The sequence below is a fragment of the Schistocerca cancellata genome, chromosome 6 (assembly GCF_023864275.1).
Source record: "Schistocerca cancellata isolate TAMUIC-IGC-003103 chromosome 6, iqSchCanc2.1, whole genome shotgun sequence".
Classification (NCBI taxonomy): Eukaryota; Metazoa; Arthropoda; class Insecta; order Orthoptera; family Acrididae; genus Schistocerca; species Schistocerca cancellata.
The window spans coordinates 700,406,605-700,434,135 of record NC_064631.1 but is presented as its reverse complement, the minus strand read 5'-3'; the positions used below and the strand labels follow the sequence as shown (position 1 = coordinate 700,434,135).

Here is a 27,531-nt window from a genome sequence, read left to right as displayed (position 1 = left end):
GTAGCGTTGCGCAGTTAGAGGTGAGCCGCCAGCAGTGGTGGATGTGTGGAAGGAAATGGCGGAGTTTTTAAATTACATATATTATGACTTGTGATGATATTAAGGTAAATACATTGTTTGTTCTCTATTAAAGTCTTTCATTTGCTAACTATCCCTATCAGTAGTTAGTGCCTTCAGTAGTTTGAATCTTTTATTTAGCTGGCAGTAGTGGCGCTCGCTGTATTGCAGTAGTTCCAGTAACGAAGATTTTTGTGAGGTAAGTGATTTGTGAAAAGTATAGGTTAATGTTAGTCAGGGATTCTTTTGTAGGGATTTTTGAAAGTCAGATTGCGTTGCGCTAAATAATATTGTGTGTCAGGTTAAGCACAGTCGTGTATAATTGTTCTAAGGGGACGTTTCACCCGCCGTCCTAACGGCCGATGCTGCGCCAGTGGTGCAGCAAGGAAGCGGCCAGTTCTATGGCTCAGCAGGTTCTAATGGTTCAAATGGCTCTGAGCACTATGCGACTCTACTTCTGAGGTCATCAGTCGCCTAGAACCTAGAACTATTCAAACCTAACCAACCCAAGGACATCACACACATCCATGCCCGAGGCAGGATTCGAACCTGCGACCGTACCGGTCACGCGGTTCCAGACTGAAACGCCTAGATCCGCACGGCCACACCGGCTGGCGGCTCAGCAGGTGACAGCTAGTCGTCTGATCACCCAGCAACTTTGCACCAGAACTTTATTTTTTTCAGCCATAGGCACGCTAGTGTGAGCTATTGAGCACCTAAAAGAAAACCTCGAGCATCGCCGCGCCGGCTCACTCCGCAACGTCTTCTTGTTGTAAGTTCCACCAGCTGCCGTCTCGCCCGTGACCGCCTCTTCACCTCAGGCACCCTTCGGCATGCCGAGTGCAGGTTTAGCAGTCGTCAATTGGTGCACAATCCAGTGATGATGCTCAGACTCGGTTGCCGCTTTGGTCTATTGGCGATCGCAAATATCTCGCCATATTAGGGGTCAGCAGCCGTGTCAGCCATGCGATAAGGTTCTCCGTAGTCGGCCAACCCACCCTTTTGTTGCCGAAACTTAGTTCTCATGGGTAAGCAATCTCTCTGCGAAGAGTTCTAAGTTAAATTTATGTACGAGGGCAGTTCAATAAGTATTGCAACACATTTTTTTCTCGGCCAATTTTGGATGAAAAAACCGGAAATTTCTTGTGGAATATTTTCAAACATTCCCGCTTCGTCGCGTATAGTTTCATTGACCTCCGACAGGTAGCAGCGCTGTACGGAGCTGTTAAAATGGCGTCTGTAACGGATGTGCGTTGCAAACAACGGGCAGTGATCGAGTTTCTTTTGGCGGAAAACCAGGGCATCTCGGATATTCATAGGCGCTTGCAGAATGTCTATGGTGATCTGGCAGTGGACAAAAGCATGGTGAGCCGTTGGGCAAAGCGTGTGTCATCATCGCCGCAAGGTCAAGCAAGACTGTCTGATCTCCCGCGTGCGGGCCGGCCGTGCACAGCTGTGACTCCTGCAATGGCGGAGCGTGCGAACACACTCGTTCGAGATGATCCACGGATCACCATCAAACAACTCAGTGCTCAACTTGACATCTCTGTTGGTAGTGCTGTCACAATCGTTCACCAGTTGGGATATTCAAAGGTTTGTTCCCGCTGGGTCCCTCGTTGTCTAACCGAACACCATAAAGAGCAAAGGAGAACCATCTGTGCGGAATTGCTTGGTCGTCATGTGGCTGAGGGTGACAATTTCTTGTCAAAGATTGTTACAGGCGATGAAACATGGGTTCATCACTTCGAACCTGAAACCAAACGGCAATCAATGGAGTGGCGCCACACCCACTCCGACATCGACCAGTGGAATGGTACCGTGCAGGCATACAGGCCCTCATTTCAAGGTGGCGTAAGGCCGTAGCATTGAATGGAGATTACGTTGAAAAATAGTGTTGTGTAGCTAAAAGATTGGGGAATAACCTGGTGTATTTCAATGCTGAATAAAACAACCCCTGTATCAGAAAAAGAATGTTTTGCATTACTTATTGAACTGCCCTCGTAGCTGAATGCGAAACATATTTCAATAAGTCGTCCTCTGAAAAGTGTCTATGCCAATGAAGGCTGTTCTCGATTAAGAGCAAGTTGGTCTGCGCTAATTTCTGAGTATTTTTCTTAATGTTAATTTCTAAACCTTTAATTTGTGTTGCGACGTCTACCACCATTCCTCTCAGTATCCACTTAAATCAGGGTCTCCGTGGAAGTAGGGTCGTAGTCCATGCCTTTCCACGATCTGATACTCGCTAGAATAATAACATAACATATTTACGTTGACCGTTTACTGGGGAAATCTTTTTCCGTTCAAAACTGTGGCTGTCTTTTTATGTGAGGTAGCCGAAATTCAACTATCCAATGATGAAGGGTGTCCTTTGGAGACACTTCAACTGTTCTATACAAGTGGTCGTCCAGTAACTGACTACTTTTCTCTGTAATGCGTTACTTATGTGTTTAATCTCTCAGATTCGTCCGTATTGTGTAAATTACTTCTGTTTTTAATTATATGTTTTCTAATTTGCATTCTGTAAATAATTACTGACTCGCCCTACGATCTAATAGCTTTCGCTAGCATGGTCGAACGCAGCTTGATAAGGAATAAAAAAGAAATTAACAAACAGTATCCCGTTCAAACTGGTTTGTAGTTAAGCTCTTACATAATCCTAGCAGATTATAGTCCCATATTGTTTGACAAAACTCGAGAATTGGTCGAATGAGCGTTTTTTAACTGTCTTTTCTCATGACTAAATTGTGTTTCCTTAGGACTCTTCTGGCATCGGACTGCCAACTAGTTTTCCGAGCTCTTTCTACATTACCCCAATCTGGAGAGACATCTTTAGACATTTTGTTGTTTAACAACTGGGAACAACTAATCCCTCAATGGTGAAGCAAGACAGTGATGAGTATTCTCACGTTTTTCTTCCACGATTCCCGCTACATTCAACTGCTTTGTCGTTGAGTTGTCAGTCGCAGCACAATGTCTCGATTTTATAGGACCACTTTCTGCATTGCACTATAATTTCCTGCCGTTTGTGCTAAAAGACTGATAGAGGAAGCTGGTTTATTCACTGGATAATGTGTCTGCATCGTAAGAAAAAATGTTTTCAGCAAGAATAAATCTGATACTGTTATCGAATGGTCCCCTGATAACTGTTTTGTTTGAGTGTTTACTCCTCTTGCTTGTCAATAACAGAACAAAGATGAGTCAACCTTGATAACCAATGTGTACACAGTACCATTGAAATCACCTTATTAAGAGGCAACAGTTTCACTCAAACAATGTTATAAAGTTTTTAATGCACTGAAAATTTCGTAGGTATGATATCACGGGAAATAAATATGATTGGGGCAAAAGGAAACCCAAAAATTTTAAATGCTTGGTAAAAGATGAACAAATACACGACACATCTAACGTCATAGAATTTCCAATTTTATTTACAGATATATACATGACTGACAGCATATTGCCTTGAATGGGGATAGTAAATTTTACAGAATAATTTACAAAACGTTTATATTATATCAGTATTTCCATCATAATGAAACAGTAGCGTTAAAAACATTACGTTTTTATTTTCGTATTAAACTTTCAAGATAAACCTCAGACATAGTAGTCGATAGCATAAATCCTGTCGAATCTGTACTCAGCTACGGTAGACCTACATACGTTAAGTCATTAAATAAAGAAATAAACGAAACTATTATCACAGATATCACATGTTACACAGTAGAATAACCTCGGCGGCCATGATTTTTTTTATTTTTTTTTGGGGGGGGGGGGGGAAGGTACGTGGAACGGGGCGATGCGCGCTGGCGAGAGACGCGGGGGCGGCGCGTGTGGCTTGGGGGCGCAGGGGCTCAGGCTGCGCCCCCAGCAGTGGACGCCGCCCCCGGCGGCGAGGGGTGGTGCTGCCCTCACTCTGTACTCTGTGCTCTGCGGCACACCGCGTTGCCCGCTGGGACGTGTGACGTCACTGTTGCATAATGTGGCAGCAGCGGCGCTGTGGCATGGCGTAGGACTGCAGAACTACTGCCGGGCAAGTTGTCCCTACAGGCGTCACTCGACAAAGCGAACGTCAGACCCGATCGTCATTGACAGCTCCCCCACGTGACTAGGATACAGTCGCAAATGCAGTGTAAAGTAAAAACATGACAATATTTCGTAAGTGCACCTTCTGGCCAAAAGTAAGGAAGATTTAGATCACTCAGAAGACATGGACAGAATGTTTAGCAAAGATTATGCATTTAAGATAAACGAAGCAAACACAAACTTCATGAAGAAAGGTAGAAAAATAACAGCTTCTTACAATGAGAATTTTGTGCGATACGGTAATGGGTGAAGTCAATAAAATCTGCGGGTGTAGAAAGCGAGAGTGCATACTTTGGCGGAAGCAGTAAATAGACAGCAGAATATTAACACAAAAGAAGAAAGCTTCCTTTAATAACAGAATTCCACTTACATTAGATGTTAGTATGCGAAGGTGCTGTCCCTTCTAAAAGATACCGAACGCTGTCATACTTAGAAGAGTACGGGGTGGCCTAGTACTCAGTTACAACAAAGGCTAGCCTCCAACAGAAGGCACAATAGGAAAGAGCTACAGCTGCCGCCTGATGTCACAAAAATAGTTCCCAAACCGATATCCATCCACCAAACACGGAATAAGTTAACACACTACTCCACTAGAGTCAGTATCAAGACTTTGTCATCAGTACCACAAGACAATATCAGGATTCATCCATAGTCATCCTCAAGAAGAGCTAAACTGGACATTCTACAAGTAAACATAGCAAACTAAATTCAGGATTTGACCATAGTTAAAAACCGGTCAGTCCAATTGACCAATGCTTTATTGCCGCACACCGTCTTCTTGCTATAGTTCAGTATTTGTAAAGTTTCTATTAATAAATCACCGTAAATTGTTGCTAATCTGTGGCACCATCATTTATGCCATGGTGTTGCATAACGATATTTGTCGCTGCGACGAGGCCGCGTAGTTGCTGTGTGCAGCCAAGCCACGCCATATCAACAACCTTTTTCGATGGTAGAAGGATTCCTTCCAGCTACATTTATGTTTGTCACCAAGTACAATTGACGAATACAACAGAAAGAGAGGGAAACTCCGACACCGATACACCTGGTGCACAGCATTTCAAGAAAGTGAACTTTGTACTGTTGTGAAAGTGACTTACGTGAAAAACAGTGAAAAAAAGAAAAGCTACATCAGGTATGGCGTTGAAAGAATTTGGCGATTGGAAGGAACAGTAGAAGAATAAAACAGTAGAGGTAGACTGATAACAGACTATAAAAAAATTACGAAGTTAGTGCTCTGTGGAACTTACGTGGGGACAGAAGATTAGCATATGACCGGTTTCGGTTCATTCAGAACCATCTTCAGATCTGATATTTCAGTTACAGTAGTAACCCGTCCAAATCCAGCAACTTTCACATGCTACGTCACATGTGGAAGTTGCTGGATTTGGACGGGTTACTCCTGTAACTGAAATACCAGATCTGAAGATGGTTCTGAATGAACCGAAACCGGTAACATGAATAAAAAATTTGCAATCAAGACGGATTTTAAGTAACATTATAAAATCACTGCTTGCTGTTATCCCATAAGACATTATGTCTGTATTTGCAAAGATTAACATAAGATATGTAAAGGTGGAGGACAGCAGTTATGTAGTCAAGAGATTCCTGACAATGAATTCACAGTGTAAGTAGCCAATTGGTTACGTTCTATGTGTAAGCTGACAGCCACGATATCTTCCTGTTAACGTCATTAAATTTACTGACGACGAGGATACTGACGATGAAAGCGACGGAGCGTGTTGGCGTAATATTACTGATAAGTGAATCGACAGCACAGGGGACTACAGTGCCGAATCGACAGCGAGTCAAGTACTGTCACAACAAAAACGAAGAAAAGTGAACAACACAAACATTCCTCTGAATATGTATACAAACGTGTTAAAGGCAACAATTTCTGACATAAAACGAACTGCACAAGGAAAAATGAACTTTGGAAAAACATAAATGATCTTCAAGGCAGCACCGAGTGAAATTCTTGTGTCATAGCGACTTGGTGTTAAAGGATGTGTCTACCTAAGTGTCTCTTGTCCAGGAGACTTCAAACATTTTTTTACTTGACACACCGTGTTTTTCTGCTACTGATTTATTCGGTTCCCAGAGCGATTATATGCAAACGACAGCAACTTCAAACTAAACAGGAATATTTAATTAGAGTTACAGGGATAAGTGTGAGATTATAACACGCCAGAAGTCTATTTAAATGTAACGAATAGAGACGTTACACTCCGAATACATGTGGACATATGATTGCGTGTAATATCGTCCAACAAAAGAACCGGTCAGACTTTACGCACTGCTCCGCATGAGTTCCATTCTGTATTCAGTGTTGATATACAACACAAAAAATGGATGGTTACTCAGATAAGTACAAGAAGAACTTATTTGAGGTTATTTTTAATTACAGTCATTTGTGGTGATGCAAATTACACTCTGCATTCCCCTAAGTGCCTACTTCCATAGGCTCATTCAAAAATAATTGTAATCTAGAATATAATTACATAAAATTATAAATTGGATCCGAGGACGCTGATGATGTAGAATCAGTTAAGGAGTAACGGCTGTATCACGTTTATTTCATAAACAACATTTGGCAGCAGCGTATATATGTTTCCCTAAGACTGTCATCGATATATCCACACCAAAGCTTTTCAAACTGATAAGAATAACGCAAAAACAATAAGTTGAGCTATTCGCTCTGGGAACCGAATAAATCAGTAGCAGAAAAACACGGTGAGTCAAGTAAAAAAATGTTTGAAGTCTCCTGGACTAAATATATTTTTTTATCGGTTACAGGAAAGTGTGAGGCGTAAAAACTGCAGAGTTAAGACTCGTGAATGATAAAATGGAGAGCTGCTTCGAATTAATCTACAGGTTGAAGACTATAACAGCAACGTTTGTTAGCCTGGATTTGACTCAAACAGAAGATGACGAACCGACATCTCCGTGGAAATTGTCTCTACGGTTACTGCTGGAGAAGTGTCATTAGTATGATACCTTTGTGTCATTCTTATAAATGGTCGTTTACTGCCGTAAGGGAGCTAGATCTGAAGGACATGGCATGACCATTCTCAGGACCTAAAACGATGTTGGCGTCTCTCTGTGTCTCAGGCAAAAATGCCACGGTGAATCCACCCCAAACAGGTCTTCAGTTCGCTTTGGCAAGCGATATAGCCTAATTAAGTGCGGGAAGGGAACACAGGTAGAATGGGTGGGGTAGAAGTGAATTACCGACTTGAAGAGTATTCCAGTTGGTGGAGTGACGTCATATCCGTCATGGACGAGGACACATTAGGAGAACAGATAAGTTTTAAGTATTATCACCGTTATAGCAATTCATGTTTTATTGTGAACGACACATCATTCATTATTGGCCAGTCAGGGCTTCTATAGTAATTTATAATCCTGTGGGAGAAACGACGTTGTGGAGCTTGTGCGATAAGAGGAGGGTCAGCTCGTGTAGCTATAATGTACTGAGAAGAACATTCATCCAAACGGGCTTGGATGAGGAGTTGTTCTCTTCAGATCCCTTCCGTAACTGCACTAGCGTGAACCACTTATGTCAAAGTAGAGGCTCTATCAGTGTCCGTAGATATAGTCCTCAGATACAGTCAGTGATTCTGATACAATACTTCAATATTATGCAGGTACGACGACAGCCTGGTAAATATTTACAAATTCAAGTATTACAATTAACAATTTTACTTTGATACTGCACTGTTATCCTTTAGGCCAGACGGCACCCACAAACCGGATCCAACGATTCGTGGAGATCTCAAGCAATGTGCTCGGAACAAAATTAACAGTTCGGAATTTTCGTATGGACGGTGGTTCTCAGAATAAGGTCAAAGGAAACGGGGGAGGAGCGACAGCTTCCTTGCAGCGTCAAGGAATACGCAGGATGGAGCTGACACGCAGCTCACGCGTGGGGTCGTGACAGCACCGGCCGCGGGCTGGAGGCGGTGACAGCGTCACACCGTCACTTCCTCGGTAAAGCGGTTCTTGTCGTCGAGGTTGATGACGATGGCGTGCGTCCTGGCGTGACCGGACTTGAGGTTGCGGTTGCGTCGCTGGTCCGGACTGGTGGACGCCGCGCCATCGGCATCGGCGGCGGACCTTCTGGAACCTCGTCTGTGCACCACCGTGGAGGACGGCGCCCCCACGGCGGCGGCGGCGACTGCGGCGGCCGCGGCTGACGAAGACAGCGGGTCCAGGGCCGTCGAGAGCTCCAGCTCGTTGGCGGAGGCCGCGGCCGCCTCCGAGCAAGAGGTGTTGGCGGAGGCGGCGGTCGGGAGGGGAGACGCCGCGGCGGCCGCCGGCACCGACGTGCCGACGAGGCGCTCCGCGACGGCGGCCAGCGCGCTGTTGAGTTGCGGGGGCGGCGAGGCGGCGGAGGCGGCGGGGGCGGCCTCCTCGGGCAGGCCCGGCGACCGCGCCGCCTCTTGCATGGCGGAGATGCGCGCCGCCAGGTGCCGGTTGCCCAGCCGCATGTTCTTCTCCTTGAGCAGTTCCAGCTGCGCGTACACCCGCTGGAACTCCTCCTGCGGACATAGGAATGTGATTAAACCCTCTCTGTCAACACACCAACTGGCAGGTGCGAACGATGTTCGAGGCCCTACAACTAAAATCTGTACCCCTTTCAATGCACTCAGTAGACCAGAACAAGGTTTTCTGAATATGGTACAGCTTATCACCCTCGACCGTCGCCTCTCCTGGACTCCCCACCTCCGGACAATCCAAGCCGAGGCACGCTCCCGCCTCAGTCTCCTCAAGCTCCTCTCCGGCCATACGTGGGGTCTGGACCCCTCCACCATCCTCCACAACTATAAATCCCACATCCGCCCTATCCTTTGTTATGCCCATCCGGCTTGGATCTCCACCCCCCTACCTTTTACAAATCCCTCCAAATCCTTGAACGCATGCTCCGCCTCGCCTATCGCATCCGTCTCCCCTCCCCCAGGCGGATCCTCTATGATCTCATCCCCTTCTCCCACCTTCTCCGTTTCCTTCAAAGGATACGGATGCTGTACACCTCCCGTAAACTCGATCCTCCTTACCCGCTCGTCTCCCCGATCCTCTCCCACCCCCACCCGCTGCCGCGCCTGTATTCCCACGTCCCACCCGGTCTCCATCTCTCCACCCTCTCCCGAGGTGGCTTCCGCCAGCTCCCCCTCCCTGATGATGTCCTCCTCCCTTCCATTTACCCCTCCTATCAACTTTGATCCTCCCCCCCACTTCCTGTTTCCTTTCCTTTAGGCACCCTCCCTCCCTTCTCTTTCCTTTTTCCCCCATCCCCCTTCCTCCGCCCCTCTTCCCCCGGGCTTCCCCTCCCCTTTCCTCCCTCCCCCACTCTCCCCTGCCCATGGCATCTCTGCTCTCCCCTCTCCCTCTCCCACTCCCCTTCCTCCTCCTCCTCTCTTGGCAGGTCCCCGGACTCGCACACGCTCATTTAACATTCGCGCGCCGGAGATCATCGCCATCAGTGTCTCGTGTGTGTGCCTTCGTCTCTGTTTAGTGTTCTTTCGTCGTCACGCCTCCACTGTTCACGTGTGCCATCGCAGTCGTCCGTGTTATGTGCGCCGTGTCAACAAGTGTTAGTGTTTTTTTTTTCGTCCAGCGTGAACGGCTTCATGTTTATTGTTTTTGTATCTACATTTTTGCCCGCCGTTTTTATTGTATTGTTTGTGTCACCTATGTGTCATATTATTGTACCACTTAAGGCTGAAGAGCGGCGTATTATGCTGCTGACAGCCCGCCTTATATGAGGTGCTTAAAATTACAATAAAGAAAAAAAAGTGCAGCTTATATCGGAATGTCAATCTGGTGTTTAATACACGTAAGTCCCATATGAGCTAAAACCTCATCCTCTTCTTTTTTTCATTTCAGAGTTTAGTAACATATTAAAAAGGATACTGTCACGGACGCACAGCTATTTTTATTTAAAACAGGGTGCATACGACCTGGGACAACCGGGAGATCCGGGAAAAACCCGGGAATTTTTTCTTCCGGGAGATAACCGGGAAAAACCTGGGAATTATTTAGAATTCCAGGAATTTTTCATTGTTTTAGTTTTCAGCAAAATTTTTGTGATTTTGACTGGTAAGAACGAATACTCTAGCAAAAGATATTATTGTATCCCGCTACTGCAGAATAATACTGGAGCAAGAAAACATGAGCGGGAGAAAAAAAGAAAACGAAAATAAAACTTAAGTTGCAAAGGAAATGAGCCGTATACTACAATGAAACAGTGCTCTTACAAGCGTCTGCTAACAGTAAAGTGTGTCAAAGGCTTTAGGAATACTATGCAATGCTTAATAACAACAAATTGCCTCCTATGAGCGTGAAGTGACAACTGTTCGAATTAGATTCGTTTGAGCAGTTGCGGACGGGCTCTTGCGCATGCGCAGTTGAGTCGCGAATAAGTAGTACATTCTCCCGCTTCTGGTTAAAGAAGTGTGGCTGCGCGCCACTACTTAATGTTGTCCCCGTTCGGAAATATCGTAGATCCGGGACTGATGCACAGAGCAGTCTGAGTTGTGGTGGGGAGGTGGGTCGTCTCAACGTGACCTCTGTTTACGTTCAGTAATTTTGCTGTTTCCTCTTCGTTTATTGCTCTCACGTTAAATGATAACAAATCGGATTTTTGTGGCCGGGAGCTATAAAATGAATTAAAATACATTCGCATAATCACGGAAGGCTGAAATATGGTAATGGTTTCAGATTTTCTTTCCACCCTTCTGACAGTCAAGCATTAATCGCCTTACAGAACAATGAAGTTATTTTTGCTGGGTTTGCTAAAGAGATTTTGCTTTTATTAATCCTTTCTGCTGAGGCAGTCAATTTATTTGAAACGAAGTGTTTAATTTCAAACTATTGGCTAGTTTCAACTGTTCACTGCATTTCAAGAGCACGTCTGGCATTATGCTATAATAAAGAACCAAACATGAGTACTGGTACTCCAAGAAAATTTATATATAGATGTGCATTTTAAGCCGAATTATGCATTTTAATATGGTTCGCGAAATCCCGATGCTCTTGAAGTATCCTTTGATGTCTTGTTTCTTTTATGACATAATGTAAGATCTTATAATGTTTTACACATACGAACACATATGGGTTTCCTGCGTCATCGTAGCTGTGCAAGCACGGTGACGCCAGTTATCTGGCGCTTTCTTGCAACTATGAAACGAACCTATTTCTAACAGGTCGTGGTAAAATATTGCGAATGGTGGTTTGAAAAGCGTTACATTCAAAGCAGATTTCCTTTTACGTAAGATGAACTATGTGCGAGAACGTACGATGAATTTCTTAAATCACAAAGCGTTTGACTCTCATTTAAAAATCAAATCTTTGAGGACGACCATTTAGAAGAATTTCGAGCCCAGAAGATCAGACATTTGCATCGTTATTAAAAATTTTACTGGCACATTTGTGTGATGTATCTTAAAGTGTAACACGCACAAAAAAGATACAATATATGTGGAAGCTTAGCTTCTCTTCCAACTTCTTAATCTTCGAGGCCAATATTGTATGTGAATGCTATGTATATTAATTTAAGCCATTAACTTTTCTTATTTGTGTATTCGCGCTACTTAAAGAATGATCTTGCTATTGGCTGACTACATCATGTGTCCTATTGCTGTCATCAGCTGGCAAGATCACGTGAATGAGCTATGACGCTTACAAGAGGGCATCGCAATCGCGATTTCAATGTTCGGAAAGTGACATGTGTTGTTTGGTGGAATTCAAATTTATACCTTCACAATACAAAAATATGCAGCGTACATGTTGCTGCACATCAAAGGTCTTTCAAAATGTGTTTTTCCCCCTGAGTTTCGTTTTCTAAAGTGCCGGGATATTGTACATCGGTATATAATACCATGAACATTCAAAGGATTGATGACTTTTACAGTGCCAAGGAAGAGTATACCGTCACTTAACATGGAAAAAGTGTATTTTCACCCGGGATAAAGTGTATTTCTAACCGGGAAATCTGGGAAAAATCCGGGAATTTTTTTTCCCTTGTCCACGTATTCACCCTGTAAAAGTAATACGTCTCGTTGTGGTTAGGCATAATCAGATTATACAATACTGTCAAATGACGTACATTGCGCCGGCTTATTAAAGCTCTACGTTAACCGCAAACACGTGAACCCGTCCGGATGAAAATCCAGTCTCCAGGATAGCTAAAATCAACTGTGGGGTACTTCATACTGTCATAGGAGCAATATTCCAGTTCCGACTACATATTTTTATGACGATCCTCGGCTTTCCATTATCTCTTTGTTCTGATATCTTTTACTTGTTTAAAATAACTGAAATTCTCTCATCTTGCATACTTTTAAGATGTGGTCCCCATTTCTTCCTATATTCTTCCATGTTGTCGTCTTCTTCTGGTATTTTCTCATTTATTATAATATCCCAGCGTAAGAAAACTTTGACAGAGCTTAAAAATTCGTCTCAGCAAACTCTAACGTCTGTTTTAACCAAAGACTCACTGGCAAGATAACCATAACCGCTACTTTGTGAAATTTTAATCTTTTGTCTTTTCTCGTCTTGTTTTTCAATGTTTTATTGATAAAACCCAATTTGCACTGAACTACATTTATCTTATTGTGTATGACATTATATTCAATTACGTTGATATTGCACTATAAATAATTAAAATAGGACACTTGTTCCAATGACTCATCTTCAGTAACAAATTTTGATCGGTCTCGTTTTTACTCATAGTGGTCTATAACTTTAGTTTTACTATTGGATCACAAACCAGATATGGAAGAAAGTTTTGTCTTCTTCCAAAAGGAACTACACATTTACCTAACTTCATTCGAGGGCTCTCGAATAGACCAGTAAAATTAACTATTGTTTTTTTGGTGTCGTTCAAACTTTTCAACAAAATATGAACGCCTCCAAGAGGGACTTTCAAGCCAATCACCCTCATAAACCAAGGAGATAGACCTTCTGTATATATGATTGGTGTGTGTTCTATCGGACGTGTCCGACATTACAGCTGCAGTCATGACTGGCTTGATAATTTCAGTGCAGATACACTACAGGGTCCGAACCTAATGCGGGAATACGGGACTGGCTGCGAGCAAGTAGGTGAATGGACAGTGGACGCTACTGAAGTGTGACAAGATGAGAATTTGGGTAGAATGGGCAATGTTTACGAATAGCCAAGACGGCTAGCCGATTGTAAGTAAATGACGTAAAATCTGAATCTGGATGATCAGACGCGGAGTTCTACCGCCATTCTCTTGAAAAGTAAGAGAAAAGTGAAATGTCCTCTTTGAAAAATTATACATGACTGTCCTTAAACTGACACACAATATTTTTAGTGCAACGCAATCTGACTTTCAAAAATCCCTACAAAAGAATGGCCCTGACTAACATTAACCTATTCCTTTCAAAAATCACTTACCTCACCAAAAATCTTCGTTACTCGAACTACTGCAATACAGCGAGCATCCAGTCTTACAAATTTCTAAACTCCGCCATTTCTCTCCCCACATCCACCACTGCTGGCGGCTCACCTCCAACTGCGCAACGCTACGCGCTGTTAACATCCAGCTGCCCAACACTACAATGGCAGACAACAATGCAAACTAGCCAGAGACTGCACACAGCACAGCCAGTGATTTTCATGCAGAGCGCTACGTGGTGGTACTAATATAAAAACCTAAACAGCCTACGTACAAAAGGTATGAGATAGCTTGAAGAAAGAATGAATCAGACACGTTGAAAATATGGAATAATATTGGAAATAAGGGAAATACGAAATCGAAAGAAATTAATATTTTTACATGTCTCCTAGGTGCCCAAGCGGGACGGATAAACTCATGGTACGTTCAGTGTAATGTGGATAATGTCATGAGTCGACTGTTCACTGCGTAACAAAAAGGAGATGAAGCACACAGAACGGAAGGAGGAAACGAAACGAAAATTCAGGGGTTGAGAGGGTACGGGATATACAGTGATGAGCCCAAATCATTATGACCACCGGCTTAATACTTTGTTAGCCCCACTTTGGAACGAAATACATCACTGATTCTGCGTATCAGGTATCCTACAGTTTGTTAGTAAGTTTCTGTAGCTACTTGTCAGGTCACAGTGTGACTCACAGGACGCTGATTTGCTGACGTAGTGATGGAATCAGCGGCCCACATGTGTTCTGTAGGATTTACATCAGACGAATCTGGTCTCCGAGACACCAACGTGCTTTCATTATAATGGGCCGCAAACCACTGTAGCACGGTCCTTACTGCGTGACACGGACGGTTATACTGCTGAAAGATGACGTCTCATCGAGGAAGGCGGTTCGCAGTTGCTAGCGTGACTTCGATTTACACCACAGGTCTCATGCAAACGTAGAAGAATATCTCCCACAGCCTTTTGCTGCTTCCACCAGTCTGCGTCCTTAGTACATTGCACATTTAGAGCCACCGTTCACTTCGACGACGAGGGTTGTGGATACTACCATCCACCTAGCGTAGCAAATATGTGATTCACCCGAAGAGCCACCACGTTCCGACTGATCGACGGACGAATTCCAATGCTCCCGTGCCCACAGCAATCGTAATTGACAATGTCGTTTAGTCAACATGGGAACAAGTAACGGTGGCCTGCTGTGGAACTCCATGTTTCTAAAGTACGGCCGGCCGCGGTGGCCAAGCGGTTCTAGGCGCTTCAAAAAATGGTTCAAATGGGTCTGAGCACTACGGGACTTAACTTCTGAGGTCATCAGTCCCCTAGAACTTAGAACTACTTAAACCTAGCCAACCTAAGGACATGACACACATTCATGCCCGAGGCAGGATTCGAACCAGCGACCGTAGAGGTCGAGCATTTCCAGACTGTAGCGCCTAGAACCGCTCGGCCATCTAGGCGCTTCAGTCCGGAACTGCGCGACCGCTACGGTCGCAGGTTCGAATCCTGCCTTCATCATGGATGTGTGTGATGTCCTTAGGTTAGTTAGGTTTAAGTAGTTCTAAGTTCTAGGGGACTGATGACCTCAGAAGTTAAGTCCCGTAGTGCTCAGACCCATTTGAACCATATAGTAAGATGAGTGGTGTGCCACGAAACACTTGTGCGTGTGCCAACATTGTGCTCTTTCGGGAGGGACCTCATAGATCACCATATACCCTACTTTACAGAGGAGACAAGCCTCCGAAACCCACGTTCTGTGTACAGCCGTAGACGTCCAACAACGTAGGGCCCAGTGGTGTTTCACTCTTCTTCTATCCCTTTCCGTAGATGCCCACGACAATAGCACGTGAATATTCGGCCAGCTTCGCCGTTTCCAAAGTACTCTTTCAGACTCGGCGTAATAACATTAATAATAATAATACTGGAACATATCCATTATAACAGATAAAAGAACACCACATAACAAAGCTGACATCATACTCACCAATAAAAAGAAGAAAATAACACAACTAATCGAAATATCCATACCCAATGCAACAAATATACAAAAGGAAGCAGGAGAAGAAATTGAAAAATACATCCAACTGGATGAGGAAGTCAAGGACATGTGGCATCAGGATAAAGTTGACTTTATACCAATTATACTATCAACTACAGGAGTCATCCCACACAATATCCACCAATACATCAATGCAATACAGCTACATCCAAACTTATATATACCACTACAGAAATCCGTAATTATTGATACATGTTAAATCACCCGAAAGTTCCTAAATACAATATAACATATACCGTACAGTTGAAAGGAAGTCACGCTTGATCAAGGTCCGCGTCACTTTCCATTTTTGACCAGAGATAACGTCTGAGAAAAGAAAGAAATAATAATAATAACCTTATCTCAATGGATTGACCCATATGCAGCATTTATCCCGGTAGCGTGATTCCTTCTCCGTGTCTGCTGCGCTTACGTCCAGTATGTGATCAAAAGTATTCGGACACCCCCAAAAATATACGTTTATGATATTAGGTGCATCTTGCTGCATCTTACTGCCAGGTACTCCATATCAGCGACCTCAGAAGCCATTAGACATCATGAGAGAGCAGAATGGGGGGCTCCGCGGAACTCACAGTCTTCGAACGTGGTCAGGTGATTGGGTGTCACTTGTGTCATACGTCTGTACGCAAGATTTCCACACTCCTGGTCCCGGCGGAGCTTCGAGTCCTCCCTCAGGGTGTGTGTGTTTGTCCTTAGGATAATTTAGGTTAAGTAGTGTGGAAGCTTACGGACTGATGACCTAAGTAGATAAGTCCCATAAGATTTCACATACATTCGAACATTTTGAACACGCTCCTGAACACCCATAGGTCCACTGTTTGCGATCTGTTGGTGAGGTGGAAACGAGAAGGGACATGAACAGCACAAAAGCGTTCAGGCCGACATCCTCTGTTGACTGACGGAGACAGTTGAAGAGGGTCGTAATGTGCAATAGGTAGACATTTATCCAGGCCATCACTCAGGAGTTCCAACTGCATCAGAATCCGCTGCAAGTACTATGACAGTTAGGCGGAAGGTGAGAAAACTTGGATATCACGGCCGAACGGCTGCTCATACGCCACACATACGCCTGTAAATGCCAAACGACGCCTCGGTTGGTGCAAGGAGCGTAAACACTGGATGATCGAACAGTGGAAAAACGTTGTGTTGAGTGACGAATCACGGAACACAGTGTGGCGATCCGATGGCAGGGTGTGGGTGTGGCGAATGCCCGGTGAACATCATCTGCAAGCCCGTGTAGTGCCAACAATAAAATTCAGAGGCGTTAGTGTTATGGTGTGTTTTTCATGCAGGGGCTTGCACTCCTTGTTTTGCGCGGCACTATCATAGTACAGGCCTACACTGATATTTTAAGCACCTTCTTGCCTCTGCTTTCAACACGCTCGAGCACCTGTTCAGAATGCACGGCCTGTGGCCGAGTGTTTACAAGACAATAACATCACTGTAATGGACTGTCCTGCACGGTGTCTTGACCTGAATCCTATAGAACACTTTTCGGATTTTTTGGAACGCGGACTTCATGGCAGGCCCCACCGACTAACATCGATACCTCTCCTCAGTTCAGCACTCGGTGAAGAATGGGCTACCATTCCCCAAGAAATCTTCCAGCACCTGATTGAACTTATGCCTGCGAGAGTGGAAGCTGTCATCAAGGCTAAGGGTGGGCCAACGCCATATTGAATTCCAGCATTACAGATGGAGGGCGCCACGAACTTGTATGTCATTTTCAGCCTGGTGTCCCGATACTTTTGATGACATAGTGGTACTTCTGTTACCACGTCACATCCCTGCAACGCCACCAGGTGACATCCAATGTCGCGGTGAGTAGTGGTCACAATGTTTTGGCAGTGATTACGAAGTATAGTGAGATTAAGAACTTGGCAGTATCAGACCACTTATCAGTATGATGCTACATCCTCTCCGACTTGGATGCGTATTCTGTTCGGTGTGTGTCATAAGGACATTGTAACTGGCCCTAAAGCAAGCTGGCTCACAATTGTTGTGACCGGCCCTCGATATGTTGGATACTGACACAGTGACACGTGAGCGCCCTAGCTGTTCTCGTAGATGTTCCATCCTGACAGGTCTGGCGATCTTGCTTGCTGCTGGAGTACCTCAACACCACACAGGAAGTACATAGAGACACGTGCCGTGTGTGGACGAGCATTGTCCTCTTGAATAATGGCACAACGCTAGTGTCGTACAGGAGGTAACGCAGGATGCAGGATGTCCATGTGGTATCGTTGTGCCGTCAGAGTTCCCACAATCACTAACAATCGTTACCTGAAGTCATGCCCTTTGGCTTTGCATATCGTGAGCCCAGAAGTAACACCACTGCGCCTATTTCAAACATTGGAAAAATGCAACCTGTCCTAGGGTCGCAGCCAACTATGGTCATCCGTGGAAGCGCTGAACCACGATTTATCGCTAGACGCAATTTCGTTCACGGCACCACTCCAAGCGCAGTCGTTTCGATTTAGATGTCCCTACTCCATCTGCTGCTTGTCTCCGATTAATGGTGCTGGATTGAATAGAATACGAGTATTGCAGTGAGCCCATTACAACGTTCTCCGTTCTCAGGTGCATATCTAAGGGGGCTGCTGTGTGCCTTGTGCATAATATGGTGATCCTTCCTTCGACGTCGTCGACCGGAACTTGGACGACAAGTTTACCTGCCCTCACGTTGCCATTCAGTCCAACATAGGGTCACTGTCATGTGGGAATACCCCCAAAATACGGATAATGTACGATTCGCTCTGCCGGGCAAATGGAGACCTATATTTAGTCCAGTTTTGGAGAAAAACAGTCTCGTTCACGAAAATTATAGTTTAATGGCGTATGACAACGAAGAATAGAAAATATCAACATCTATAGGTATGAAAATTCCTGGCAGATTAAAACTGTGTGCCGGACCGAGACTCGAACTCAGGACCTTTGCCTTGCGCGGGCAAGTGCTCTACCAACTGATCTACCCAAGCACGACTCACTGCTTCTTTCAGGAGTGCTAGTCTTGCATATTTGTCCGTTTATCATCTGCATTTCTTCCTGATGTAGCAATATTAATGGCCAGTAGCGTATATTAATAACAGGAAGGTAGCGAAGAATACATATACAGTGGTACATAAGACGACGTCGAAACAAGGCCCAGGGAGTAGACAACATTCCGTTAGAACTACTGGCGGCCTTGGGAAGGCGGTCCTGACAAAACTCTACCATCTGCTGAGGAAGATATATGAGACAGGCGAAATACCCTCAGACTTCAAGAAGAATATAATAATTCCAATCCCAAAGAAAGCAGGTGTTGACAGATGTGAAAATTACCGAACTATCAGTTTAATAAGTCACAGCTTCAAAATACTAACGCGAATTCTTTACAGACGAATGGAAAAACTGGTAGAAGCCGACCTCGGGGAAGATCAGTTTGGATTCCGAACAAATGTTGGAATACGTGAGGCCATACTGACCTTACGACTTATCTTAGAAGAAAGGTTAAGGAAAGCCGAACTTACGTTTCTAGCATTTGTAGACTTATAGAATTTTTTGATAATGATGAGTGGAATACTCTCTTTCAAATTCTGAAGGTGGCAGGGGTAAAAAACTGGGAGCGAAAGGCTATTTACAATTTCTACAGAAACCTGATGGCAGTTATAGGAGTCGAGGGACATGAAAGGCAAGCAGCGGTTGGGAAGGGAGTGAGACAGGGTAGTAACCTGTCCCCGATATTATTCAATCTGTATATTGAGCAAGCAGTAAAGGAAACAAAAGAAAAATTCGGAATAGGTATTAAAATCCATGGGGAAGAAATAAAAACTTAAAGTTTCGCCGATGACATTGTAATTCTGTCAGAGACAGCAAAAGACTTGGAACAGCAGTTGAATGGAATGGACAGTGTCTTGAAAGGAGGATATAAGATGAACGTCAACAGAAGCAAAACGAGGATAATGGAATGTAGTCGAATTAAGTCGGGTGATGCTGAGGGAGTTAGTAGTTTAAGTAGACACTTAAAGTAGTAAAGGAATTTTGCTATTTGGGGAGCAAAATAACTGATGATGGTCGAAGTAGAGAGGACATAAAATGTAGACTGGCAATGGCAAGGGAAATGTTGCTGAAGAAGACAAATTTGTTAGCATCGAGTATAGATTTAAGTGTCAGGAAGTCGTTTCTGAAACTATTTGTATGGAGTGTAGCCATGTATGGAAGTGAAATATGGACGATAAATAGTTTGGACAAGAAGAGAATTGAAGCTTTGGTGCTACAGAAGAATGCTCTTGATTAGATGGGTAGATCACATAACTAATGAGGAGGTACTGAACAGGATTGGGGAGGAGTTTGTGGCACAACTTGACACGAAGAAGGGATCGGTTTGTAGGACATGTTCTGAGGCATCAAGGGATCACAAATTTGGCATTGGAGGGCAGCGTGGAGGGTAAAAATCGTAGAGGGTGACCAAGAGATGAATACACTAAGCAGAATCAGAAGGATATAGGTTGCAGTAAGTACTGGGAGATGAAGAATCTTGGACAGGATAGAGTGCTGCATGGAGTGCTGCATCAAACCAATCTCAGGACTGAAAACCACAACAACAACAACGGTACACAAGAACAACACTAAACCACTTTGGTGGCCTTTCAAATTTTACACACAATTTCCACTATGGTGTGCATGTGTAAGATGTAGCTCCTAGTTTCTTCACTTTGCTTGTCAGGCAGTGTATTTACTAAAGTCGGACTACAATAGAAGAGAGTGATATACTTGCATCTAAGTAAAGGAAGTGAAAATCTTCACGGATGAAGTATGTAACTAATTGGCTACGTAGCGTCAGATAAGAGGATCGCTCACTGTCTACTGGGCCACACGGAATTCGGCCGCCGACACGCAGAGAAGGCCCCTTGTCGGAGCAGAGCAGGCATTTAAGTGCAGCAGAGAGTGAGAGGGGGGGGGGGGGGGGGTAGAGAGACAGAGGGAGGCCCAGGAAGGGGCTGGGGCGAGGCGGCCCTTCATGAGACTCTGCTGCTTCCGCAGAGCCGCCGATAACAAGCGCCGCCCGCGCCTGGGGGCGGACACCCCCCACCCACACCCAGCCACGCAGCGCGCTCCTTTGCATGCCCGTCCATCCCCCGCGGGAAATCTGCTAGCGGCCACTCGGGCCGCAAGAAAGAGAGACTCCGAGTGGCGGCGGGCTGCTAGGCGATGCGGCCGCCGCCACTGATTCCCGGTGTCACTGTCACCCTCCCCACCCCCCTCTTCCTCCCCCGCCTCCCACACTGCCGCACTGGCTTGCAGTCGATCGGCGGCACGCTTTCTGAACGGCTTGCCGACAAATGCGCGGTCCAACAGGACACTTACCCTTCTCATCCGACACCCTCCTCACGTAAAGGCAGTAGCACATATTCCCAGCCGCAAAGAGCATCCTAGAGGATCAGGAGCAGACACTGCGTGTATATGAATCTTCAGGTTTTGGCGGCGCAAAGACTGTTCCATTAAGTTTCGGACGTGCAGCTGCAAGTAATCTCCTTCTTCTTCTAATATTTCGGCTGCATAACGTTCAGCCATCTTCAGAGTGAGCCGCAAGACTGCCGCTCCAGTTTTTTTTTCTTTATTGATTTTCAATTGGCAGAAGCTTAGTACGCTGCTGTACAGCCTACAGACTTTTTTTAAAAAAAAGAAGGAAGAAGAAAGAAACAAGGAAAAACAGGCGATAAAATGGGAACTTAAAGTGTAAAATGGCGAAAAATTGCGGAAAGTTAAAACAGAAAGCAAAAAGGGTTGGCAATGTTGATACAACACACAGGAGTCAGACAAGTAACATATTAGGCACACAATTAAAAAAAAAAAAAAAACAGGGCGACAGTCTGGTGTCTTTTCGCAAGAGATAAAACATCACACCCAGCGACAGTATGATGGCTTTCGCTACACTTCCCAAAAGGCCCAACAAGGAACACTCACTGGAAAAACACACACGGTGAAACACTGCACGAAAATGGCGGCACAAATATGGCACTCCCGAGCCAAAGGCAGATTTGGGGGGGGGGGGGACCTGGAGGAGGGGGAACAACATGGAGGGAGGATAGGAAAAAACGGAAGGGGGGGGAAACAAGGAGGGAGAGGACTAATAAAGGGGCAGAAGGGCAGACGCGAGAGGGAATGAGAGGAGGCAGAGGAGGGAAATGTAAAATGACTCGGGGAGAGAAGGTGGCAAAGAGAGGGGAGGTGGGGAAGAAAGAGGATGGAAGGGGAGGAGGGGGAGCCCGGGAAAAGGACAGGAAAGGGGGGGGGAGTGAGGATCAGAGTTGATAGGAGGGATAAATGGAGGGAGAGAGGGCATCATCCGGGATGGGGGAGTTGCTGGAAGCCACCTTGGGAAAGGAGATGTAGGGTGTACAGATGGAGGGTAGGGGGGACACAACAGGGAAGACGTGGCAGGGGGCGGGGATGGGAGAGGAGAGGAGCAACCAGGGGGTGAGGGGATTCTAGGTGGCGGGAGTCCGCTCCAGTGCCCGCTTCGTCCCTTTATACTCGCGTACCGCGCGACTGCGCATGTGGCCACAGATGCAAATGCGCCAGAGACGTTGGTCGGCGGCAGAGACATGCACAATGCGCGAGTACAACGGTTCCCCTTCCAGAATCTCTACAACTTATTGAAAGAAGTTTTGACAAAGAGATTTCAGCTTTATTTAAACATGTTCTGACCTCCACATATTTCTTATTTAACGACGAATTTTTTGAGCAGACGGACGGAGTCGCCATGGGTAGTCTCTTATTCCCTCTGGTGGCCAATTTGTTTATGGAGGACTTCGAGGAGAAGGCGCTTGAATCTGCTGACTTGAAACCCACGGTTTTCTGGAGGTATGTAGTATGGCCCCATGGTGAAGACAACTTGCAAGACTTTTTAAGACATCTGAACTCCCTCCACGATCAAATAAAGTTCACAATGGAAATTGAAAAGGAGGGATGCCTTCCATTCTTGGATGTTTTCGTTTGGGGCAGAGAGGATGGCACTTTGGGACATGAAGTGTATAGGAAGCCGACGCACACCGATCTTTATATACGTGCAATTAGCTGCCACCATCCTGCCCAGACAATGAGTGTTCTCCGAACTTTGACTCACAGAGCGCATATTATTTCTGACGAAAGCAGTCTGCAAGATGAACTTTCCCACTTACAAAGAGTGTTTGAAGACAATGGGTACTCTCCACAACAAATACAGAGGGCACTGAAAATGAAACCGAAACAGGCCACAAAGAAAGCAGAAGAAGATGAAGAAACCTTTAAATCGATGGCCTTCCTGCCACATGTGGATAGCCTCTCATCAAAAATAGAACGCATTCTCGGCAGACACAAAGTAAAAGTTATATTTCGTCCTCCACCCAACACAGCTGCACTCGTGGGCTCCGTCAAAGATGATTTGCTGTTCCGAAAATCTGGAGTTTAATAAATTCCATGTGAATGTGGCCTTTCTCGCATCGGACAAACAACTCGTACTGTCCAAGAAAGATGTACAGATCACCAGAGGTACACACGACTTTTACAACCTAACAAGTCGGCAGTGGCAGAGCACTGTATTGATAATGGTCAAAGTATGTTGTATGACAACGTCGAGATTTTGGCTACTACATCATCCATTTGGGACTCGATGTGAAGGAGGCAATTGAAATTCGCTTGACGACGAATTTAATTAATAGAGATGGTGGTTTCTACCTTGATAAATCATGGAATCCGGCACTTGCTGTAATAAACTCGCAAAGAATGTCGTCGCAGTGCAGCTCACCGTGATATATCGATATGCCAACACAGATCAACTGCGGAGTCATAGATACAACTCGCGCATTATGCACGTCTCTGCCGCCGACCAACGTCTCTGGTGCATTTGCATCTGTGGCCGCATGCGCAGTCGCGCGGTACACGAGTAGAAAGGGACGAAGCGAGCACTGGAGCGGAGTCTTCAGCAAGGTCCTGGAATCTATCCTCAGTGAAGTATAGTCCTAGTAATACTGTGAAGAATAGTCCTTGTAATGCTTGAGTATGATTAGATTCTATTAAACTATGATGTGCTCATGTTACTGTTACTCATCCACCAGCATCTCCGCCAGCAACGCCTCCTTCCTGTTACCCAGTGTGGCTTTCGGCCGTCCTTCTCTTCCGACGACCTTCTCCTTCACCTCACTCATCTCCTTTCCGACCAGCTTAATTCCCGTCGCTCCGCAATCTTCCTCTCCCTGGACCTCGAACGTGCTTATGACCGCGTATGGCATTCTGGTCTCCTCTTCAAGCTCCAAACCTTCGCCCTTCCCACTAACTACGTCCGTCTGATCGACTCCTTTCTCTCCCGCCGTCCTTCCTATGTCACCATCCATAACACAGGTTCCTACACCTTTTTCCCCTCCGCCGGTGTGCCCCAAGGTTCCGTCCTCTCCCCCCTTCTGTACCTTTTGTATACGGTGGACATGCCGCCACCGTCACCCCCGCCCACCTTCTTCAGTTTGCCGATGACACCGCCTTCCTTACCCTTGCCCCCACCCTGCAGCGCTCCCAACACCAATCCCATCTTGACCGGTTCACCGCTTGGTGAACCAGTGGTTGCTCAAGGTCAATTCTTGTAAAACCCAGGCAATCTTTGTAGGCAAATCTACCCCTTCCTTCCGCCTCCTAGATTTCTATCTAACCATCTATGGCCGTCCTATCGCCATCACTCCCACCCTTAAGTACCTTGGCGTCACCCTCGACCATCGCCTCTCCTGGACTCCCCATCTCCAGACAATCCAAGCCAAGGCACACTCCCGACTCCGTCACCTCAAGCTCCTTTCTGGCAGTACATGGGGTCTGGAACCCTACACCATCTTCCACACCTATAAATCCCCCGTCCGCCCTATCCTTTGTTACGCCCATCCGGCCTGGATCTCTACCCCCCCTACTTTTTATAAATCCCTCCAAATCCTTGAACGCCATGCTCTCCGCCTCGCCTATCGCATCCGTCTCCCCCACGTGGATCCTGTACGATCTCATCCCCTTCCCCCACCTCCTCCTTTTCCTTGAAAGGATACGGATCCTGTACACCTCCCACAAACTCGATTCTCCTCACCTGCTTGTCTCACCCATCCTCTCCCACCCCCTCCAGCTGCCGTGCCTGTATTCCCACGTCCCACCCAGTCTCCATCTCTCCACCCTCCTTACCCTCCCCCAAGGTGGCTTCCCCCAGCTCCCCCTCCCCGATGATGTCCTCCTCCCCTCCATCTACTCGTTGTATCATGTTTGATCCTCCCCCACTTCCTGTGTCCTTTCCTTTAGGCACCCTCCCTCCCTTCTCTTTCCTTTTCCCTCGTCCTTCCTTCCTCCGCTCCTCTTCCCCCGGGATTCCCCTCCCCCTTCCTCCCTCCCCCTCTCTCCCCTGCCCATGGCATCTCTGCTCTCCCCTCTCCATCTCCCACTCCCCTTCCTCCTCCTCCTCCTCTCTTGGCAGGTCCCCGGACTCGCACACGCTCAGTGAGCATTCGCGCGCCGGAAATCATCGCCATCAGTGTCTCGTGTGTGTGCCTTCGTTTGTATTTAGTGTTCTTTCGCCGTCACGCCACCACTGTTCACGTGTGCCGTCGCCGCCATCCATGTTATGTGCGCCGTGTCAACAGGTTTTAGTGTTTTTTCTTGTCCAGCGTGAACGGATTCATGTATCTTGTTTTTCTGTCTACAGTTTTTACCCGCCATTTTTATTATCTGTCACTACTTTATGTCATTTATTGCACCAGTCGCGGCTGAAGAGCAGCTACTATGCTGCTGACAGCCCACCTTTGTACAAGGTGTTTAAAATAACAATAAAGAAAAGAAACTGGAGCGGCAGTCTTGCGGCTCTCTCTGAAGATGGCTGAACGTTATACAGCCGAAATATTAGAAGAAGAAGGAGATTTCTTGCGGCGGCACACCCGAAACTTAATGGATCTGCGTGTATATTTTACCCAACGCGCAGCTATCCCTCATCTCGATGTAGGAGAGCCGATTTCTTTCACAAACTGAAACCATACGAGTACAGGGAACTACCCATATTTTTATTAACAGCTTAAGTGAACACTGCATTTTGAATCGGACGTTGTGCCATTAAAATCCACATTTTGCGAAACTAATTTCGATTTTCTACACTGTGTCTCTAAACTACTGTAACCAAGAAATGATTTCTAATACGTGAAATTTTATGTAGTAAAAGCATTGCTGAGTGCAATTCCAGGAGGCAATTACTTCTTATGACTCGTTCAGTATGCTTATCAGCTGTAAAATCTAATTTATACCACATACATTTTTTAACTGAAAGAAAAATGCAATATCTGTGTGAACACTTGCCACTTACTGTTCTGTTCGCTTTCTTTTGGGAAAATATTAGTTGTTGAGAATGCATGGCACTGTCTCAGTAAATGACCACTGATCAAATACAAACGTACTGGTAAAGACTCGCTGTACACACGTAGCACATTGAAGTAACGAATGAAGAAACAAATTAACCGATACGAAAAAAAAAGGTGACAGTTGTACGGGACAAAGGCTAGTGGCCCTTATCTCTGGGTAACATTAGTATCAACCATCCTCAGATTAGAAGTAGCAAACTTCTTAAATTTGCTCACATATTGTGGCATAAAGGTTGTCGTTTTCAGTTGTTCCATACGGCAATGAGAGTAGGGGTGCCTAATTCTGGTGTACAGTGGTTTCCACCACATGCTGTTTAAAATTTTTGTTTTCATATTGTGTCACCTCATCGCTACATATGGTTGCGAGGTAGATAACAACAAATAAACCTGTGCATTATTCGGTGGACTGTGAATCATTCAAAAGTGGCTGTGAAATAGTATCATTGTGTTGCAAATCACAAGTCTTATAAACTGAAATTGAGTTCGTTTTTTTGTGAGATACAAATCGAATTGTTTACTTTTGAATACATTATGGGAGTGACAGTGATCAATGTGTTACAAATATTTACTATTAAAAACAGTCTTGATCTCAATTTGTTTATTAAGACTGTTTTAATAGTGAATAAATCGAATTGTGTTGGTGATTTACTGAAACAGGCACTTTTTTATGCATTGTCTTAGCACTTGGTTTGATCGTGTTGTGGTAGTATAGTGACCACATGGGATTCGAAATGTGTATGGAGCAGGATAAGTAACAGTGTCAGGACTGAATTCAGAGTACGTGTGTGTGTGTGTGTGTGTGTGTGTGGTGTAAGAGGAAATATAGTAAGCAGTTTATCTAACATTTAGCTTAGGACCATGAAAGGTTAGCTGACTGGGGACATGACTCAATACTGTGTTCCACGAACTGTTCTGCCGAGTGCTATTTCAGGTAGGTTTTTTCCGTCATTCTTACTAAATGGCCTTCCGGGTTAAACATCCTCGTCTTCAAGACTTCGAAGATGTTACGGTGTTCGTATAGTTTTCTTAATTCTTCACTTTTTTTAACCCTTCATTAAATGTTATTTTCATCACGTATCGGTCCAAAAATTTTGGTTAGTAATTTTCTATCGAATGTTAATATTTTCTCTTCATAATCCTTTCCAAATTTTTACGTTTCACATCTGTGTAATATTACTAGCGTAATTTTGGATTCACACAATCGAATTTTGTAGTACCACTAAGTGACATTTTCTTTAAGATTTTTATGATACTAAAATGAGTTTCCGCTCTAGTGTTGTTGCTAAAAAGACGTCCTGAGTACTTGAAACGGTTAACCATCATGAAAGTTAATCCATCTGTATTCTGTTGACGCCGACCTTCATAGAGAGAAACCATCGTCATAACAAAATACGGGAAATCAGAGACCGTACGGAGAGATATAGGTGTTCGTTTGTTTTGAGCACTGTCCGAGAGTGGAGAAATAGGGAACTACTGTGAAGGTGGTTCTAGGAACCACATGCCAGGCACATAAGT

The 27,531-nt window shown here is 45.1% G+C and overlaps 1 protein-coding gene across 1 annotated transcript in view; it reads right to left on the bottom strand.

Annotated features, from left to right (window-relative positions):
- Window positions 1-7,050: 7,050 nt before the first annotated feature.
- The window catches only part of LOC126088483 (probable G-protein coupled receptor CG31760), a 777,830-nt gene continuing 757,349 nt past the window's right edge, over window positions 7,051-27,531 (bottom strand). The window contains exon 13 of the mRNA XM_049906625.1: window positions 7,051-8,681. Within this exon, the coding sequence (XP_049762582.1) occupies window positions 8,112-8,681 (570 nt within the window). The 3' untranslated portion in view covers window positions 7,051-8,111. The remainder of the gene's footprint in view (window positions 8,682-27,531) is intronic.